We start from the raw sequence: 21,476 nt of genomic DNA, 5'->3' as shown, positions 1-21,476 counted from the left end.
GGGGAGCGGATTTTTCAGGCGAGTTGAAGTACTCCCAAAAGTGCTGTTCCGCCATACAATATAGTTCCTCTTTTAAATCCGCTTAGAAAAGCGCTACGTTTTATTTTGTACCAACAAACTTGGTCGTATAACTACTCGTCTTAAATAGGAAAAACGTTGATGTGTTTGGTCACTTCTAACTTTATCTCTGAGTGGTACCATTGAATGAATGGGGCTAAGCTAAATGCTATCGAAGTGTCGCAGCGCACTCCAGCGCTTACGTGCACGCACACAGATGATAGAGGGATGTATCAACTCTTCTTAGTTAAGGTAATAACATATTTTAATATTGAAAATGAGTAGACTATTCCTTTAACGTCGTCCACTTGTGATCCGATCGACGAAAACGCTTGTTAATGTCAAGTGTAAACAGCCTCTAAGTAAGGAAACAGGAGTGGTTAGGCTCAACTGATGTGTTCAATACTTATATTACCAGCTGTTTAAATTATATAAAATGGTTTATTGTGGGTTTATATCATTAGTGATTCCTTTTGCACAGATGGGTATGTGGTCCTATTTAATTTGGGTGGTTTTGTCATCATAAGCTCACTCTTAAGAGAAAACTCACACAAAAGGCTATGACATAAAGTTCATAGGGGATTTCACTCTGGGACCTGCAGCCATTAGCTATTTTAATGGCGAGTTCAAACATGCTACAAATGCACGTTTGTTTATTGCTATGTGGTACAGGGCCATAGTGGGATTACTTTTTAGTACTAGAGTTTCATGCCTTAGACTAGCTATATTTATATCATAAAAATAGTTTGAATATGATTTATTTTACACTAACCTTATTGCAGTGTTGTATTGTATTAAAGAAATGATAACCAAAGAATATGAAACCCAAGGGGAGAAACTCTGATGCACAACAGCAGAGATACACATAACAGTTACAGTACAAATCTTGCCTTTCATTGTTTTATAGGGTGGGTTGCACCAACAAGGATTAAATTAAGCAGAGTTTAGAGCTAATCTAGGGTTTGTTGATCTCAGTTTAATTTTAATTCGAGTTGTGTTGCACCACTTAAATTTAAACACAGATTAACAAATCTTAGATTAAAACTTTAAACTGTATTAAACCCTTCATCTGCGATTTATTTTGTCCGCCATGTTGAATTTTTCGGTGTAATTAAACAGCAACAATGTTGACATTGTCATTCAAAAAGGAAATAAACAGTTTATGCAAGCAAATGTAATGTGATTTTTGTATTATAAATCACCTACATACACCGGTAGGCTAATCTAAAGGTCTGATTCAAATAAAAACATTTGACAATCTTTTAAAACAGTTGTATTGATTAACATATCAGGAAATATTGTGACAGGAAATATCGCAAAGCTCAGATATTGTGATATAATGAACAAGATGTGTCGACGCATTTGTCATTAAGCGCCACCGTGTGTCCGTTCATTCACTGTCTTTCATCTGATTGGAGCGCGCGTGACAGAGGAGAAGCACATATGAGCATCGGTAACTTTTTGAGCCGCCAAACTCACTTTGTTGAGACGTTATAATAAACGCATCTAGTGCCACCACGCTCGCGATATGTGTTTCTAATCATTTAGCCAGACATTTAATTATAAAAAAACATATTTAAACCTCCTCATATGCAAGTTTAAAGTTAATCCCTCACTTAGATTTAAAACAGAGTTTAAAGTAATGGAGCAAAAGGATTAAAGATAATCTAGATTTATTGTAAGATTTAAACCTGGATCAAAATGACAGTTTAAATTTAAACCTGTTTATATTTAAACAGTTTTAAACTTTGGTGCCAAGGAATTATTAAATAAGCTTTGATTTAAACCAGATTTTGGCCTAATCCTTGTTGGTGCAACCCACCCATAGTGTAATAGTAATCTTAATTCCTTTAGGTACTGCTAAACCCTGCTAAAGTCTTAGCCATAGAAACCACAATAATGGATATGGCACTAAGTTAATGAGCTTTAAATTAATTTGCTGAATTAATTTATTTAATTTATAACATGTAGGTTTCAATTCTCCGAATTCTGAAGACACTACTCTTATAGAACACAGTCTGTCATAATTAAATAATTTTGGAGACAAGATGGTTTTTTACACATAAAAAGCGGATGACATCTACGTGCCGCGAGAGCGATTTGAAAGAAAACTCTTTCGATGATTTCTCGACTCACCATCGCGGTACTTTGATGTCATCAGCCTCTCGTTCTTGCAGCGCAGCTTGAAGTCCGCTGCAGGAGGTCTCATGATGACCGCTGCTGTTATAATCTTTATTTCCCCAAGTAAAATCTTTTTTTGTTTGTTTTAACATTCAAACAGACTGGGTTCTCCCACGCACTTGCGCTATGCATATTGCATAAATTATTCCAGAAGTAATATGATTTGTTCTCTGTTAATAAATAAACATGTTCTCTTCCACTGGGAAATTGTAGCGCAGTCCAAAGTAAACTGTATTAATTATTTGCGCGCATTTTTTAATTTGTGGAATAAAAACTGCACGACGACAAAAGGTAAGACTTGTTTTTGCATTTAGCCCTGTTTTAAGAGTTTTATTTAGGGTTTTAGTCTTAGTTGGTTAACTACGTGTGCTCTATCACATCATTTAAAAGTCTTTATTGTGTGTTTATAAGTGTTTATTGGCGGTTTTAATGAAAAGATTTGTGAAGGGATGTCACAGTATGTTTTGTTTTGATATTATCTTGTTTTAGTTTATCTGTTGCTGAAGTTGCACTTAGTTAAGAATTACAACATTTGAAAAGCATTTTAAACAACCATGATTTCTATTTTTGTTTTTCATTTGTATTGCTTGTTGTCAGTGTGTATCCGTGCAATCGTAGTATGATTTTGTACAGGTGGGTGGAGTATGTACACATATAACGTCGTCGTGCAGTTTTTACAGCCCCATTGACTCTCTATGTAAATGCATTGATGAAATTAACTGTTGGATGCGTCAAAACTTCCTCCAGTTAAACAAAGACAAAACCGAAGTCATTGTATTTGGAAATAAAGATGAAACTCTCAAAGTTAACACATACCTTGACTCTAGGCGTCTAAAGACACAAAATAAAGTCAGAAATCTTGGTGTAATTTTAGAGTCTGACCTTAATTTCAGTAGTCACGTGAAAGCGATAAGCAAATCAGCTTAGTACCATCTCAGAAATATTGCCAGAATTAGATGTTTTGTCTCAAGACAGGACTTAGAGAAACTTGTTCATGCTTTCATCACCAGCAGGGTGGATTACTGCAATGGACTCCTTACTGGGATCCCCAAAAAGACCATTAGACAGCTGCAGCTCATACAGAACGCTGCTGCCAGAATTCTGACCAGAACCAAAAAATCTGAGCACATCACTCCAATCCTCAGGTCCTTACACTGGCTTCCTGTTACATTTAGAATAGACTTTAAAGTATTGTTACTCGTTTATAAATCACTTCATGGCTTAGGACCCAAATACATGACAGATATGCTAACTGAATATAAACCTAACAGATTACTCAGATCATTAGGATCCGGTCAGTTAGAAATACCAAGGGTTCACTCAAAACAAGGTGCGTCAGCATTTAGTTATTATGCCACCTGTAGCTGGAATCAACTTCCAGAAGAGATCAGATGTGCTTCAACAGTAAACACGTTTAAATCTAGATTAAAAACACATCTGTTTAACTCTGCATTTACTGAATGAGCACTGTGCTGCTTCACACTGACTGCACCTTTAACTCAAGTCACTTTACTCCTGTTTTATTCTTTTTAACATTTTAAACTGTTTTATTAAAATCACATTTATTTTCTTTAATTGTTATTTTAAATTCTCATGTATCTTTGTCTTTATTGTGATCTTATCGTGTAAATCTTATTTTTACATTTTCTTTTTCTTTTTTATATATTGTTTTCTCATTTCTGTGTAAAGCACTTTGAATGACCTCTGTGTATGAAATGTGCTATACAAATAAACTTGCCTTGCCTTGCCTTGCCTAATGTGGTTTCATAGATTCGTTACCCGTTTTCGTGAAACGCCGCCACTGACAGGAACCCATACCCCCCCTTAATCCTGATGTTTTGGGCGTTACTGTAAATGCTTTCTCTTTGAACGTTTTAAACTTCTCTATCCACACTGTTGAAAAGGACTGGCTAGGCGAGACTAGACAACAGCTCTTCTTTAAAGAATAAAATTGGATTTGGGTGCATCGGAGGAATGGCAGGTAAGAGTATCTGTGTGTGAGTTGTAAATTATTTGGAATAGATATGTATTTGAGGAATGAGAATACCAGAGGTGGTAATAGGTAGCCAAAAACTTAAGCCAAAGTTAACTTAAACTTATGAAAAGAATACTCAAGTAGCGAGTTACTAGACAATTTCTGTTTGCTGTAGAGACCAGGGGCCTCATTTATATAACGTTACAAACAAATATACGGAAGATAAATTCAATCTGGTGTCCGCGTGGTTTAAACCGAAACAGATAACTTTAGAAAGGTTATAACATTGGCGACGAGGATGTTAATATAAGTACTAACTTGTTAGTTAAATCTGAGGTGAGTTATATGCGTGTCACTCAGTCGTTTTTTTTCAGTTGAAAAGTTTAACGGAGATAGACGGCGTGCGTAAAAGATGGATGGTACCGTTCCCAAGTTCGACTGTTACAGCGATCCAGCCACGTTGGGCCCACGGTGAACAATTATGGCTAAATGCTTTTGAACTCTTTGTCGATGGAAAGGGTTTATCCTGACTAAAATGATATGCTACAAAAAAAAGACAGAGCCGGAGGGCTTTGCTTTTACATGGGACAGATGTGCAGGATATTTTCTCCACACTCACCGACGCGACACTGGAGGGCCAGCAGATTACAAGAAGGTTTTTTTTTTATTGCAAATAGAACACAAAAATACTGATACAGTATCAAACAATTTTGGATGACATAGATACAAAAAGTACAAAGAAGAATAGAAAGGCAATCATTGAAAACAAATAAAATAAATAAATAAATAAAAATAACATAAAATACAGAGGTAATAAGCGATTTATGTAACATTCATCAGATCATTATACAAATTCACAAATTTGACACTTTTTTGATTATTAATTTTTGTTAGTGTTATAATTAGGTAATTAAGGTCACAAAGAAAATTTTTAATTTTGGAACTGTAGGGGAAAATTTACATTTATGAATATAATATTTTGCCATTAAAATACACACATTTCCTATATATTCTATATTTTGTTTACAATGAGAAAAATAACAGAATATATCACACATATTTAAATCTATGATCAGGTTGGATTTTGAACCCAGAAACTTTGATAAATCAGACCAAAATTCCTTTACAAGGGGACATTTGAAGAAAACATGGTCAACTGACTCAGTGGCAAACTTACAAAAAGTACAATTCAAATTAGTGTTACTAAATTTAGATATCATCTCATTAGTGGGGTAGATGTTATGTAAAATGTTTAAATGTAATTCTTTAACTTTGTTGGGGACACAAAATTTATAAGGTAGTATCCATGCTTTTTTCCAATTTATTTTATTTATTAAATTCCAAAAAAATTTACCCCTCGGAGTGATTTTTTTCTTTGACTGAAACACATTTCTTATATTTCTGTTACTACATTTTGGGTCAAAAATACTCTTGTTTTCAACTAAAAAACTCTGTTCACTTTTTACAATTTCTTCAAATAATAAATGACATCTCATAAATGAACAAGACCATTAGGTATAGCTTTAAGAACTGCAGATTCCAAGAAGTCCTCGCTGCAGCCTGCAGCGCGATGACGTAGTGGATTAATCCAATACGTAGTGGATGTTCAAACACGCATGCGCAGTAAATATAAATCCAAATCCAGTACGTACTACGTAGTGGATGCTGTAGTACACATGCTCGGTTGTGTGTATTTGAACACAAACATTAACACATTCGCCGTTATAATGCCGATAAACGTATTTGCTGTGATCCTAGCTTAGTTAAGAAGTCATAAGTTTACGTGGATACCCCCGTGCAAAATAATACCATGTTTTCGCGTGTTCAGTGCAGTTATTATCACATAATTCATCCCTAAAAGCTGATCGTATTGGATGAGTAGGCTACTGTAAACTCATATTACATTTTAGTAATGTAGCCTATTATCTTAACATGTGGCGTACACAGACGGTATTAAACATTCATCTTTAAACAAAATAAGGTATATTAGCAATGATATGCAACGTTTTAATTAATAATTTATTTCAGTGTTGTATTGGAGTTATAAAAAAGATTTTATATATATATATATATATATATATATATTAAAGTTATTTACTGTAAAACCGAAACAAAAATAACTTGTCATTTATTTAAGTTGTTTATTTATTTAACTTTTACCCCACAGCTTATTCAATTCACTGATGATCGGTGACTGCAAATATCAAAACATTTTAACAATAAACATTAGGCCTAAACATTAACTTAGTGAAAACCCAGCTATAGTCATCTTTCTGTGAGTGAGTTTCTACATTAACTCATCCTACATAATGTAAACAACATTCTGTAAAATTATAACCTTGATATCTTTAATATTGAATCAGAATCTGCTTTATTGCCAAGTATGTTTTTCTCACATACAAGGAATTTCTCTTGGTGACATGTTACGGACATACATAGAATAACTAAGTAAAATGAAAGACAATAACACACTAGTCATATAAAAACAAAAATAATTTAAATAAGCAGTATGGTACAGTAAGTATATGTATATATATTTTCTCCTTTTTACAATTGTGTGTAGTGATGCATGTATGGATGTTAAGATGCTGTTATTGTACAGATAGATAAGTACAGTTTAGAATAGTATTTACAGATGTACAGTATGTGGTGATTATAAACAATATACAGTTATGACAGGTGTGGAAGTTATGGGTGCTTTAATTGTTTAGGTTTTAGCCTGAGGAACAAACTGTTGTTGTGTCTAGTATTCAGTGCTCTGTAGCACCAAAGGGCAAAAGTTCAAAGAAAGTGTTGTCTGGGTGTGTGGGGTTGACTGAGTAAAATCATGTCAAATATCAAAATCAATGTGAGATTAATGAAACTAACACTTTGATGCTCATTATATCATAATTACATTTCAAGACTTATCCTGTTTTTTCACAGGCAGGGTCACATATAACTGACTGCAGTCAGGTCAGGTAAAGCTTTTGTCACAGTTTGATCTTAAATACTTTAAGGTCAGTGCCACGCCACCACTGCTTTAGAATAGATGAACAATTCGTCCCTGGGACACCCTTCCTCCAACTCGACCAGGTGGACAATCTGTAAATAAATCTCTACACCATGGAGAATGTGTTACAGTTGACAACACCTATTTTAAGAAAGAGAAGTAAATATTAAAAATTAACTTAAATGTATAGTCTAAATCTAGGGATACTTTATATGAATAAAAAAACACTGTTACTACGGTGTAAGCATACACACCCATTTACATTTACACGTTTGGCAGATGCTTTTATCCAAAGTGACTTAAAGTAACATGCTTTATTTAGTATGTGTGTTCCCTGATGATATTTGCTAGTAATGTAATGCTCTACCAATTGAGCTATGGGAAAATGTTTAAATTAATAACTCACTGTCAAGCCAGACAACATGAGCCTTTTCTCTGAAACATGCTTCACTAAGAACATGGTGAAAAAGCTGGCATGTCAGAGACAGTCTGAGGAAAGCCACATCTCCATCTTCTTTAATGAGCAAGGGCATCTTGCCAAATCCAGTCAAATCTACAAAAAAAAATCTCATTAAGTTGACCTTTTCAAATAAAAATGCAAAGGATTATTAACATACAAGTACTAAAAAATACAATCCAGATGTATTAATTTAAGATTAAGTGATGGTTACAGTATGTGCACCTTGAAATTGCTGAGCAAATGTCATTTTAAAAGACATTCATCTAGAACAAAGCAATAGCAAAAAAAAGCATTAGTTAGCCTAGCAAAATCAGGTTAGTTTTACATTAGACCTGCAGTCTGTCCACGGTGGGCATATATGTTCTGAAGTAATGTTATAAGATTTAAATGAGAATCGCTGTGAGCATATTAAGTCACCTTTATACCGCTTCGGACACCTAACACTAACGTTACACAAGACTATACATGTTGAAACAACAAATCAGTAAATAAAGATTAATTACCTACCTTTATACAATCACTGTTGTTAAATAATCCATCGTTTTTCCATCGGCAGATTCTTCTTGAAATACCAAAGCACGTGCGATTGTTCACCAACAACAACACACCACCGCGCATGCGTGTTTGAACATCCACTACGTATTGGATTAATCCACCACGTCATCGCGCTGCAGGCTGCAGCGAGGGGTGTCTCGCAGATTACGTGCGAGTAGTAACAGCACTGAATGCATACTTTGTGCCTCAGGTAAACACGGCATTCGCCAGACAGACGTTTTATCAGCTAAAGCAGAAAACGGGACAGACTGCACAACAAGGCAGCATTTTAGGGCTTTTGGGTACAGCCAATGTCTTCCGACACCTTTCCGGAAATCAAGTGACCTTTTCTGAAGCCCTCCAACCAAAAATCGCCAACTTAAACTTCATGAAATGTATTTTATAAAGACAAACGTTTGTTTTAGCTTTAATATAAACACACATTGCTAAACAGGAAGGGACCACAATCTATTAAAATTTTAATGTAATATTCCTCTAAATTTATGAACGGATATGTAAGAGAATAATGAAAGTTTTTTTTCATAATATACTTTAAAATGTGTTTAAAAAGTCTAAAAGATGTTGGTTTTGCTAGTTGTTGATGAATAACAGCTGTGATTTATCAAAACGCCTAAGCAGCCACGTCACAGGAAATAATTGAACAGTGTCCCGCGCCAGCTGGGGTGGTCTACTTCGAGTCAAATAGAGGGTATGCCTTGACGTCACTTTTCCACGTGTCCACGCGAGAGCTCGCCCGGTTGAGTGGCAAAACGTGCAACAAAATAGGTGTGTTCGAGATCATCCGGCGCTGCGCAGACCGATCGGCGAGGTTTGCCGCTTGCAGTCGAGGGAGGAACTGAAGACGGAGCTGTGAAGCCGGTGTTGTGTGAAATTCTGTCCCCGTGAAAAACTGTCCCAATGGGCGGGGCATATATGCATATTCATAGGTTCGCTCCGCTTTGGAACCAGCGATTGGATTGCAAATTCTTGTGTGTTTTCCAGCTCTTTTTTATATTTATATAAGGTAATAACGCTGAATGATCATATGCCTTATTCATATGTACAATTGTTTACATTATGCTTTGTATGTGCGTTTTGTAGGAACACTTTTTCATGGCTAAACAATATCGGTTTTGCTATTCAGCCTACATTTATAATGCTACAGCAATCGAGCACATATCGAGCACATATTTCTCCTCATTGTTTTTGTTGTATCTTGTCCATAGTTAATGTTTTGTTTTGTAGTGTATTTTGCTGCATTTATTGCACTGCAATAAAACTCAAATCTCTGCTGAAAAAACAATAGAGACCATTACGCAATCTGTAATGGTTTTTAAAGTGTTAATGGTTTGTAATGGTTTTGTAATGGAAACCCTTATAATTTCTGTAATGGTTTCTATTGGTTTTTTTTCCGGCAGGGATATGGCTAACTGCATCTATAAATAAACATTTAAACGTTTTCTGGTGTTATTTTGTTTCCTTTTTGAGTTGGACTTTATAGAGCCTTAACGAATAGAGCATTGCAATCATTCAAAGGACATGGTGCATGATTACTCTATTAAAGCAGGATTCATGTAAATAAAAATTGCCTAACATTTTTTTTAAAGGTTATTTACCTAATTGCAAGACCAACATTGTTCAGACCAGAGTGTTTTCCTGTGTTACTAAAAGGCAAAAATGGAAGAGAGACCAAAATATAAAAACAACATTTTAATTTTCTTCCGGAATGAGATAATGACATGTTTTTTAACAGAGTGATAAAGAGAAGATGAGAATGAAAAGAAACTGATCATGAGTGTCAAGTGGTTGTTCTCATTATTTGACCCAATCAGCACATCATACTCCCCTGGATCCAGCAGCAGTACAGATGCATATTGTAACAAGAGTTTATTTCACTAATTCATTGCTAACATAAAATATCCATTTCAAGAATTCAGCATTTCTTAAAGCCTTTTCATTAAAATGGCACTGCCCTTCCAGAGGTTCAATGGATGAAAGGATTTTTCAGTAAGTAATGTCAGACTTACCAGGTAATGCATTGATAAGTTTTAGTCACCCTTTTATCTAAACAGAGGATTGATTTACACATAGAAAGCAATTGATTAAACAAACAAACAAAAACAAGTGCAATGTTTAGATGTATAATTATGAATGGGTTGCATCACCTAACTTACCTCACTTTTAACACTTTCCCCAAGTGTAAGGCATTTAACATAACATGTAAATACTCTGTGTGGGTCGATTTACGTGCAGATTATGCCACATTTTTATCTGGCTCATATTACAATACATACAGATTGCACTACAGATTTGTCTAGAGAGGACGCTCGATGGTGACAGCTCAGACAGGAGGAGTGGTTGCATCACCCAGTTTTGGCAGTAGCCTACTGTATATGTACTAAAGTTGGATAGTACATCTGTGTTACTTTAATCATTTATGTTTATTTTGTAACATCTTGTGTATGTGCATAAACAAAGAACATATTACATATGCAATGTAATTCTTAAAGCTCTACTGTGTACTTTATTGAGTTAATTCTTAACAAAAACCCATGTTTTCTTTCAAAAGTATGTGCTCATTCATGTGTAATTACTTCCCACCCACTAATGAAAGTATTCTCGTAAGTGTAGAATCTGCTATTTAAAATGCATACCGTCGAAGCGCTCTCTGGCTGAATCCATGTTGTGCCTCCATCTTTGAAATACATTCGCCGACGAGGGACATTCCTGAAATTCAAGCTCCGCCTTTCGCGCTTTCACTCTACACTCATGCTGGCCGATAGCTGAAGCCTCCGGAGGTTGCATGTGTAGGCGGTATACGTCATCAAGACAGTCTTATTTCAGAATATTAACAATTATAAAGCTGACAATTATTTTTAGTTAATTGTAAATTGATGTAATATGCGTATGACTTGCGAATGTAATGCTCAGTTGATTTAAATAAACCAGGCTTGATGACGTATCGTATCCAGCCTGTGACCTGCGTAGCTGAATCCTTCGGATTTTACAACAGCCGCACACCGTGATGAACCTGCGATCTAATGCTTTGATTTGAAAGCCTGTTGAAGACATATTCTCGAGGACATTAAAACAAATCGCCAAGGAAGCGAAACGGGGATTTTAAACGACAACGCGACAGGAAAAACATCAAGACCAAAGTCACTATTGGAGTTAGTTTTCCAAGAGGGGGCTCAAGGGACACTGAAGTTGCACTTTCTATCTTCTCCACAGGTAATTCAGCATATTCGTTTACATCTATACAGTCCATGTTGTAAACTTGAAGTTTTATAGTTCCTTGGCAAACTTTAGCATGATTATGCATAACACTTGTTAGTGTAAACATGCATGTGGTTTAATGTCTTGGAACAGACACACGCCGTCTCTCCGCCCATTTATGTAATCTGAGGTACTGAGATAAATGTTTTTCATCTTTTCTGACCTCTAGCACAAACACACGGTGACAGCGCTATTTTTAGCCTTTCATTGATAAAAGCGTCTGATCTGCGCGTCTTTCGTTTCATTTTACAAGCGTGTGAAAGTTGCGCGATCTTTTTTCACCAATATGAGAGAAAGCTCTTACATATACACGGACATGTAACGTTTACTTAAAACATAAGCATTGTACTTTGACATAATATTAATTCGCGTCCATTTAAACCCGTCATGGTTGCTTTTTGTATGTGATTTTAAGCGGACATATCATGACAATCAGACTTTTTTCATGTTAAACATAAATCGGTGTGCTTTGATGGATCACAGGCAAAGGACATTGCAAATTGTTAATTTTTTTCTCATTGCTTTTGCTTTGTAGCTACTGGAAGCCATGTTAACCTTGGCATGACACGGCCGGGCCACCGTACGAGTTAAAACGCGTTCCGAATGGGGGGGGCTAGAAAGTATTATTCAGTTGCTTGTCATATAGACTTTCACCGCTAGATGGGAGTAGATCTTACACAGTGGAGCTTTAATGTATTTGTCCAATAAGTACAATGAGAAAAGTGGAGTCTTCATGTGTGTTGTTTTCAAGTGACTACAGCTTTTTATGGCCTAGATTCAAATCAAAATTACCTTTTTGTCTTGGTCCAAATTAGCCTCTTAGCACACAGGGAAACAACCACATTTTGCATTAGGCAAGGCTTGTATTTAGGTAAATAGCTTTTCAAATATGTTAGACCACTTTTTATTCATAGAAATCCTGTAAATAAAGTAATGTTCACATACATGTGTATAATTTATAAGAAAATATGAGTATGCTTTAACCAGTGAGCACATTGTGCTATGTGCAGTTTATGTTATGTTTGATTGTGCTTGTTTATGAATGTTTGTATATTGTGTGAGCCTTTTATAGCTTATGAATGTTTGTTTATTGTGTGTTTTTTTATTGAGTTCTATAAATTCCAACTGGGGTTAAAAACTGGCAAGAGGCAAAACAACACCAGGAAACATTATATAAAAATGTAATAAATAAATATAATAATAATAATAATAAAACTCTTTATTTGTACATGCTAGCTACATATATGATTTATTGCAGTGCATGCAAATAATGCAGCAAAATACTCTACAAAACAAGAGATGAACTATCGCAACAACAAAAAACAATGAGGAGAAATACGTGCTCGTTCCGTGCTTTAGTTTGCTGTTTAGCATTATAAACGTAGGCTAAATAGCAAAAATGATATTGTTTAGCCATGAAAAAGTGTTCTTACAAAACGCACATGCAAAGCATTTTATCCTATTATGTGAAGAATGTAAACAATTTTGCATCTTAACAAGGCATATGATCATTCGGCTTTATTACCTTATAGAAATAATATATCAAAAAAGAGCTGGAAAACACACAAGAATTTGCAATCCAATCGCTGGTTCCAAAGCGGAGCGAACCTATGAATATGCATGTATGCCCCGCCCATTGGGACAGTTTTTCACGGGGACAGAATTTCACACAACACCGGACACCTGCTGCTTGCCGTAATGACGTTTGCGCCGTGTTTCCTTGTTATAAATCGCGAATGAAGTGAATTAGATGCTGAATTTGATAAAAACAAACCTTTTAATAAAAAGTTGCAACCAGAAACATTTTATATCGAATATTTTAATTGCTGCTTATACTGTATACCCGAAAATAACGGGAAACAAGCCTATATTATTAAAATACCAATAGAGTTTGTTATTTCCTTTTTATTTTATTACACGACAGAATATAACATATTTAAGCATATTAAAGTGTTTTTTCCTGTTTTAAAACATGAATTTATAATGTTTATTAGTGGAACTAAAGGTTGGATTAAACTTGAAACGCACGTGATCGTTGTCATCAGTGAGGCGACCAATCACGTCAAGCTGTTACGTCATTACAAATCCGGGCAGCCGCTCTGGAGAAGCTGCACCGGCTGAGCTAGCCGGCTACTCTCGAAACGCTCTCGCGGTACTTAAAAACCATATGACACAGTCACGTGCATGCAGCGCCAGCTGAAGTCGGACAAACTTACTAACCGGAATGCACTGCTTCAAGTCAGCCGCCGATCGGTCTGCGCAGCGCCGCATGAAGTCGAACACACCTAATGACTGGTTTTCATAGGGGCTGCTGTGAAAATGCCAGTAAAACTCTTTGGTAAAACTGACTATTATAAGCTTAAATTATTAAGAAGAGGAATGAGGCAAGGGATGAGGATATCGACAGAGAAACAAAGAAAAATAAAATTTAATGCCAAATGGCTGACTGGACGTGAATGGCTTGTGTTTGATCACAAAAATGTTGTCATATTTTGCCAGGATTGCCGCATGTACATTTTATGTTGGAAACTAATAATTTTAAAGTTGAGGCAGTAAAGGACCACAAGAGTGCCCAAAGTCATCGTAACAGTAACGAAGAAACGCAGCACAGTGTAACGAAGTAAAAGTACAAATTTTCCATTAAGTAAAATGTGCTTTTAAAGGGAAAACACCACCACCGTTTTTCACTATTTTACTATGTTCTTCCCTCAACTTAGACAAATACATACCTCTCTTTTCTTAATGCCATTTAGCCTAACACCATTCATTAGGATCCAAACAGGAATGAATTTCAAAGCCACCAAACACTTCCATGTTTTCCCTATTTAAAGCAGACATATCATGGTTTTAAATCTGTCCTTTTTACATATAAATCATCTATTTGTTGTCTTTATAAAGTGAAACTGCAATGCTTGTGTCTGAATTCCTCATTATTATAGCCCCACAGGCCCCCTTTCTACCCCTTTTCTGATGTGCATCTGAGAGCAACTCGTTTTGGTACTGTCTTTTTAAATGCACGTCATACCCTGCCCCCTCTCCAGGGCTGCGTTCAGCCCCGACAAAATGTAGCACAACGTTTTTAAACTGAAACGGTGATGCATTGAACACCCTGTTGTGATGACGCAAGAGTTGCAACTACGGTAGCTGAGAGGCCATTCTTTGTGTTCTTTTTTAAATGTTTCTAAAGCCTGATGAAATCGTTATAAATGTGTGTTTAATACTGTAAAATACCCTCGATGTTACAATCACTGACCTTGCTGTCCAAAATGAAAGACAACATTCCAACTTGAACCCATTGAGAGAGCTGTCTCTTTACTATCGCGTGGTTTTATACATCTTGCCGCTGATTGGGCTGACATTTCTGACACACCCACCAAACAAGAGAAAACGCTTCTAAAACCTGTTGCATTCCGTTGCACACCGTTTCCAGGAAACATGTCGTTCAACCCGGAAACCGTAGCAAAACGTTGCGCACCGGTGTGAGATTGAACATGCCCCTGGTTGCAGAGGTGACACTCGGTTAAACTCCACCCCGTTCGGCCATTTTTGTAGTTTTATAGCAGAGATACGATTATCTAGCGGCACAGAAACTTTTTATTCACTCGTTATTCACAAAATGTCAACAACGGTAGACTTGTCCATCCAGCCTTATATGTTCGCGCCAGAGTCGGAAATGGAGCAAGATGAAAATGAAGACGACGAACCTGCAGAACAACGTCTTCATATGGAGGTATCGCAATGGTGTGAGGCTGCAGCCTCCGGAGGTTGCATTTCTAGGCTGCATACGTCATCAAGACGGTCTTATTTCATAATATTAACAATTATAAAGTTGACTATTATTCTTAGTTAATCGTAAATTGTTGTAATATGCTATAACTTAATCCCGGGTTGATGACCACATGCGACATCCGCAGGCTGCAGCCTTCGTATTGAGAAACAGCACTGCTAAACCATGACCACCGTGTACTTTACTGTTTTTAAAGTTATTTACAGCTTACCGAAGTGCTCTGCTCGTCGTCTCCAAAGATAGAAGTAATTGACCCCTCAATCAGACGAAGTCTATCGGCAAATCCTACTTTATACTGGTGGAGGTTGGTGAAATAGTTATCCTTGAAGTGCTTCGCGCACAAAAAAAATGACGTTTCCGTAAAAAATAAAACTCAACCAGGCACAGGTTCAACAACCGAACATTTTGATTTACTCTCTCGTAACTTCTGCATCCTTGAGCTTGGACTACAATGTCGCAGCGAGAAAATGAAAATGGTGGATTGCTCGTAGTGTTGGGCTGGGACTCGATGTCCTTATTTGGCAGTTCCGCTGCAAATACTGTGTAGGAATTGTTCAAAAAATGTAATAGATAATAGAAAAATCAGAACAGGTTGGAAAATATGACCAAAACAGAATATAAAGATATCAACAAAGCACCTGAAGAGACTAATTTCAACTTTTATGTACTTCTAAACACTACAAATATACAACAAAATGCATTTAAGAGCTAAGAAAGTGGATTTAGCATGATATGTCTCCTTTAAAGAGTTACATGAGTAGTTACACAAGTAATAAATAAAACATGGCAATTTTCTTAGCGGATAAAAAACGAGATATGCGGAAGAGCACTTCATCATCACTCCTGACTTTTGAGCAAGAGGGGGAGTTGATGATGTTACTGCGCCCAAGGTCGAAATGCTGCAAACTTAGTGCTCTTCTGCCATACAATATAGTTCACATTTTTTATCTTCTTAGAATATTGCCACGTTTTATTGTGTGCCACCATACTTACTTGTGTAACTACTCATGAGTAGTCTTTAAATAGGGAAAAATGGAAGTGTTTGGTGGCTTCTAAATTCATCACTGTTTGGATCCTAAGGAATGAATGGGGCTAGGCTAAATGCTAACACATTCATGACGCACTGTACAAAGATTAAGTGTACGCATTGAAAAAATATAGGTATGTATTAATTTGTCTAAGTTGAGTTAAGAACATAGTCAAATATTGAAAAACTGTTGTGTTTTCCTTTAAAAGTACATTTATTTTACTCATGTAAATTAACAAAATAAATCCTTGGTTCCTACCCACCTCTCCTAGGCAGGATCCTGACAACTATTGCAATAAATTTAAGTTCTAAGTTCTATTTTGTGTTCTTATGTTATGAGGCGGTTTCCCAGACAGGGCTTAGACTAAAGTGCATGTTTGAGCTGCCTTAATTTAAAAACACCTTGCACTGACATATCTTAACATATAGGCCTATTAGTGAAACAGTTTTGTCTCAAGATGCACACCGGTAATTGTTTTTTGTAACGTTTCTTTGTAAAAACTACTGAAACATCATAATATAACTAGGCCTAATCCTGGATTATTTCTAAACTCTGTCCAGGAAACCACCCCTAGTGTGAGTGTAGTTTGGTCAGCAGTTAACAGATAATGAAGGATGCTGACAGAAATGACAGCCCTGCTGAAAAATCCAGCAAAGACCAGCATAAGCTGGTCGCCGGTTTAAGGTGGCAGTAGCTGATTAAAGCTGGTCCTCCTGGCAAACTGGTCAGGCTGGAAGACCAGCTGACCCACATGCTTGACCAGCTAAATCCATCTTAAAAAGTGACCAAAACACATCTAGAGTGACTAAAACACAGCTAAACCAGCTTGCAATACCAGCTAAAACCAAGCTGGGAGACCAGCTAAAACCAACTCACCAGCTGCTGGATTTTTCAGTAGGGAGCACATTATATTACATCACATTATATTATATTGATGACAATAATTATTTCATTTTATTCAATATTCTAGATCAAATATTGAAAAACCTTCGAGTTGAATTGGTGCAGTGTATGACTGAGGCAGTCATCAAGGATTTGGTGGATGATCTTGTTGATAGTAAAGTACTGAGCAGTAGCGAGACTGAAGAAATACTGCTACCGAGCAAATCCCGATCTGATCATGCTCGCGGCCTTATTGACAGTGTGAAAGTGAAGGGAAAGAACTCGAGTGAAAAGATGTTACAGCATTTGGAAACCCGCGACAAAGCTCTTTACGACAACCTGAACATTAGCAGCCTTTTGGAAGCTCTGAAGAGTGGAGAAGCGACCTCTAGTGGCCGGCACGTGGCGCCAGGTCAGAAGACTAAAACAGATGATTATTAACAACATTTAAAAATGACAGCAATTATTTTTAAATGACATTGTTTTGTTATGAAAACAGCTGTATTTTTAAGAACTATGCTTAAGAACTGTTTACAGATTTCTCTGTAATTCTCAAGCAGTATGATCTTCAATAACTAACGCATAATATTAATAAAGATCTAAGACTAAGTGAAATGGTGGAGTGGATTATTTAATATTTTGAATAACCTTTTTTTTCAGATCAACAAAAATCTTCTAGGGAAGCTGAGCAGGTTAATGAAAGACCTTATCATGTTTACACTTTTTAATTCTTACACATTTACTACAAACATTTAACAGCTTATAATTTGAAAGTATATTTGTTTTTTTTTTCTAAAAGGGTGAGTACAAAATGAACAGTACTCCACGTGGACTTTGTGTTATTATTAACAATAAGAACTTCAAAACCCTTGAAAATTACCGTGCTGGATCCGAATATGATGTTGGTAGGTATTCTAGAGTAAACCATAAGAGGCTAATATTAGAGTTTTAATGTTTATTTATTTACATGTATTTATTTACTTAATACCTACAAAACATATCAGTTTTTCAAAAACATTTGTATATTATCTTTATATTCATATTTTTTTCACATTTATTGGGATATTGGTCATTTTGTATCAATTTAAGTTAAGCTTTTTTAAATTTAATTTCAATTTCAAATGCATTTATTATTTATTAATAAGCATGTATGGATATTGAAGCAAATTTTGAACATTTGCAACATTTTAAGTGCAGATTTAAACACTATGGCAGGTCATTGTAAAAAATGCTGGGAAGGAATCCAGTGGTGTAAAAATGAAACTCCTCTGTCATTTTCAGCCTCTCTGAAGAATGTGTTTGAATGTTTGGGCTTTACGGTGGAGACACACGAAGATCTGAGTGCAGATGAAATGAAAACACTTATGACACAATACAGTAAGGATGACCATCGTGGAGACTGCTTTGTCTGCTGTGTGTCAAGTCATGGAAACCAATGTGGTATCATTGGTATAGATGAGAAAACTTGTCCTCTGAAGGACATCATATCACCATTTAATGGAGTCAACTGTTCCTCACTTATTGGCAAGCCAAAAGTGTTCTTCATTGAGGCATGCAGGGGTAATGAGATGCAGGAAAAAGTTCAGGTTGAAGCAGATGATATGGGTGGTGAACCAGACCAGGAATTCGATAATGTACCGGATGAATACATTGCCAGTGATTCAGATTTTCTGATTGTCATGTCTACGGTGGAGGGATATTATTCACTCAGAAGCAAAAAGAGTGGCTCATGGTTCATAAAGTCCCTTTGCAAGCATTTAAAGGATGAAAGCAAACGGTAGGTGCACAAATTATATAAGTTACGTTGGGAAGGGAGGCTAACCTGTTCATCTTTTAAAAAGCTGTTGTTTTGTCTTCTTTATAGGGATCAGGACATCTTAAAGATCCTCACTACTGTCAATAATGATGTTAGCACAAAAGAGGGCCTTGTTATTATCAATGAGAAGATAATTGATGCCAAGATGGTTCCGCAGCCCCATTTCACTTTGAGGAAAACTCTTATTTTCAGAGTTCCTGAGGTAAGACTCATGATTTATTTTATATTATTCAAGGTAACAGGCCTTGGTATGATTTTGTTCTATCCTTAGAGTTTTGTGGTGTGAAAATATTTTTCAATTTAATCTATAGAAGTAAATAAAAATACATTCTTCAATCTTACACATGAAAAATTACCATTGCAGGGTCGGTCTACTTAGAAAAATGATACACACCTCCATCTGTAACCTTCACTTAAAGAAGTCTTCACCCAAAACAAAGAATTACTTCTCTTTTGTTTGTATTGAAGGAGTGGATTCCTGATATCTGTCTCCCGTTCATTATATCCTTACAAATTTCTGAATATTATTAATCAAATAATCAATATTTATCCCACCAGAAATTCAAATGATTTATATATGTTCTATGCTTTACACATCTATATATTTTTACATAGATTGTACTAGATGTGCTCTGAACTATACGTCTATGTGTGGAAGTTCTCTACATTTACCTATAGCTTTACCAGTCAGAATCATAAAGTTTGATATAATGATGTAGTTTTATTATCTTTGTTAGAGTACAAATATCTCTGTATTGTAATGAGTGAGCAGATTGGCTTAGGAACTTGCTGGGTGTTTCGGCTGACTTCTGCTGAGTGAACTGCAAAGATTTCTCTTCAGCAAAATTTCTTCTATTAACTTCATCTCTGACTTCTGGTCTTCATTTGTCTTCATCACTGATCAACGGGTCTTAACTGTAATTCCCATATTGTTATCATTATTGTGCTGTTGGTGGTGGAATTAAGACTCATGTTTACACAATGTACTGTATAAGGCAAATATGTTTTGTTGTAGTTGTGGGCTGGACAGCATTGTGTTTTATTAGAGTTCTGTTGTAATATGGAACTTGGTCTACTTCAAATAAATTTTTATTGTTTAGGTGAATGTCTGTTTCTTAAATTTAAAAAAGTGTGCCCCTCATGTAAACGAAATACTGTAACCCCCATCTGTTTTGGCGACAGCCATATTACTATAGTTTTACTACAAATGTCATGGGTGAACAATTTTAAGAAAATGCCACATCTTACCATAATCATGCAAATGTTTTCATTTACTTTTTAAATCATGCTTAGCAACATATGGTTTACCAAACATGTAATAGCTTGAGCCAAGAGTTTAATTAGGAAATATAAAACATTACTTGTGTGCATTTTGAGGCAAAACAAAGCCCAGATAGCAATTACATTTGGCCCGGATCCGTTTTAAGCCCCTTGCCTCCGTTTCTATCTCAGAGACGTTTTCTGATTGTGAACCAGATCCGTGCCAGATAGAGGTTTCAGCTTAAACATCAGTTCAGTATTTATATCATTTTAACAGATCTGGCCCAGATCACTTTTCCCAAAGATAACCGAAAGACATTAGCTGTGTCTGACACTGATTTGGTCCAGATCTGCAATTCGAATCTGAGCCGATACTGATGATCAGGCGGTGCTGAATCAGTGCTGGATCGGCGCTGGTACATATCCGCAACAACCCCTAATAACAGACCAGAAACGGCTTCGGCCCGTTGTGCGTTTGGACCCAGGAACGAGTCCGGCTCTATCGTTTTGCGGTTGCGGTCCTGTTCCGTTACAGTGTCCAGTGGCTATCTGGGAGGGCACTGATGTATCTTAAGATATATCTGTGCAAGTTGTTTTCAGTTTGGACAACTCTTACATTTATTTTAGTCTAGGACTAGTCTAATCCCTATCCAGGAAACAGCCCCAAATCTCAACACAATCAGAGATTTTTATAATTTATATCATCTCTGCAACATCTCAGCCATACAATCACCACTGGCTAGTATTTTCTTTAGGTTATTTGCCAGCCTGATGGCATGTACAGTGTCTCTATCCCCCTGTTTCACATTCAAGGTTTAGGGCTAGTCCCAGATTAAAACTCATGTTTGAGCTGTCTCAACTGAAAAGAACTGACAGATACCCGATTTCTGAATAGAAACCAGTACCACTGATTTGTCTGAAAATACACAAGTAATGTCTTTTTTTAAAGCATGCTCATTTAAAATGCTTGAACATCTTAATTTAACCAAGGTCTAGTCCTGTCTTTAGCTAAGCCTCGTCTGTGAAACCAGACCTAAATAAACAATAATACTGATAATAAAAAACTACAAATACTACTACTCTTAACAATTTAAAATGCACTTAAGGATTAAGGAGCTTAGTTTATGAATACTAATCAGGTTGTCTGTGTTTCGTCAAACTGAAAATTAAACAGAGGCGGTAATTGAGATTGCCAATTATGCATTAGTCCCACCCACTTGGGGGGCGA

The 21,476-nt window shown here is 36.2% G+C and overlaps 1 protein-coding gene and 1 long non-coding RNA gene across 2 annotated transcripts; one reads left to right on the top strand and one right to left on the bottom strand.

Annotated features, from left to right (window-relative positions):
- The first annotated feature begins 4,061 nt into the window (after positions 1–4,061).
- LOC135760683 (caspase-3-like) lies at positions 4,062–20,087 on the top strand. Its single transcript, XM_065274778.2, has 7 exons — positions 4,062–4,219; positions 17,261–17,584; positions 17,833–17,864; positions 17,972–18,077; positions 18,454–18,949; positions 19,037–19,190; positions 19,353–20,087. The coding sequence occupies exons 1-7, from the start codon at positions 4,213–4,215 to the stop codon at positions 19,365–19,367; spliced, it is 1,134 nt and encodes a 377-aa protein (XP_065130850.1). The 5' UTR covers positions 4,062–4,212; the 3' UTR covers positions 19,368–20,087.
- LOC135760648 (uncharacterized) lies at positions 6,452–9,316 on the bottom strand. The gene is made up of 3 exons (XR_010537463.2): positions 8,173–9,316; positions 7,612–7,758; positions 6,452–7,346 (listed from the first exon to the last, which is right to left on the bottom strand). It is a non-coding gene; the product is annotated as an uncharacterized lncRNA (long non-coding RNA).
- Positions 20,088–21,476: the final 1,389 nt, after the last annotated feature.

This window comes from Paramisgurnus dabryanus, chromosome 1 (assembly GCF_030506205.2).
Source record: "Paramisgurnus dabryanus chromosome 1, PD_genome_1.1, whole genome shotgun sequence".
Lineage (NCBI taxonomy): Eukaryota > Metazoa > Chordata > Actinopteri > Cypriniformes > Cobitidae > Paramisgurnus > Paramisgurnus dabryanus.
The sequence above is the reverse complement of the archived record's forward strand: the minus strand, read 5'-3'. Positions and strand labels throughout refer to the sequence as shown.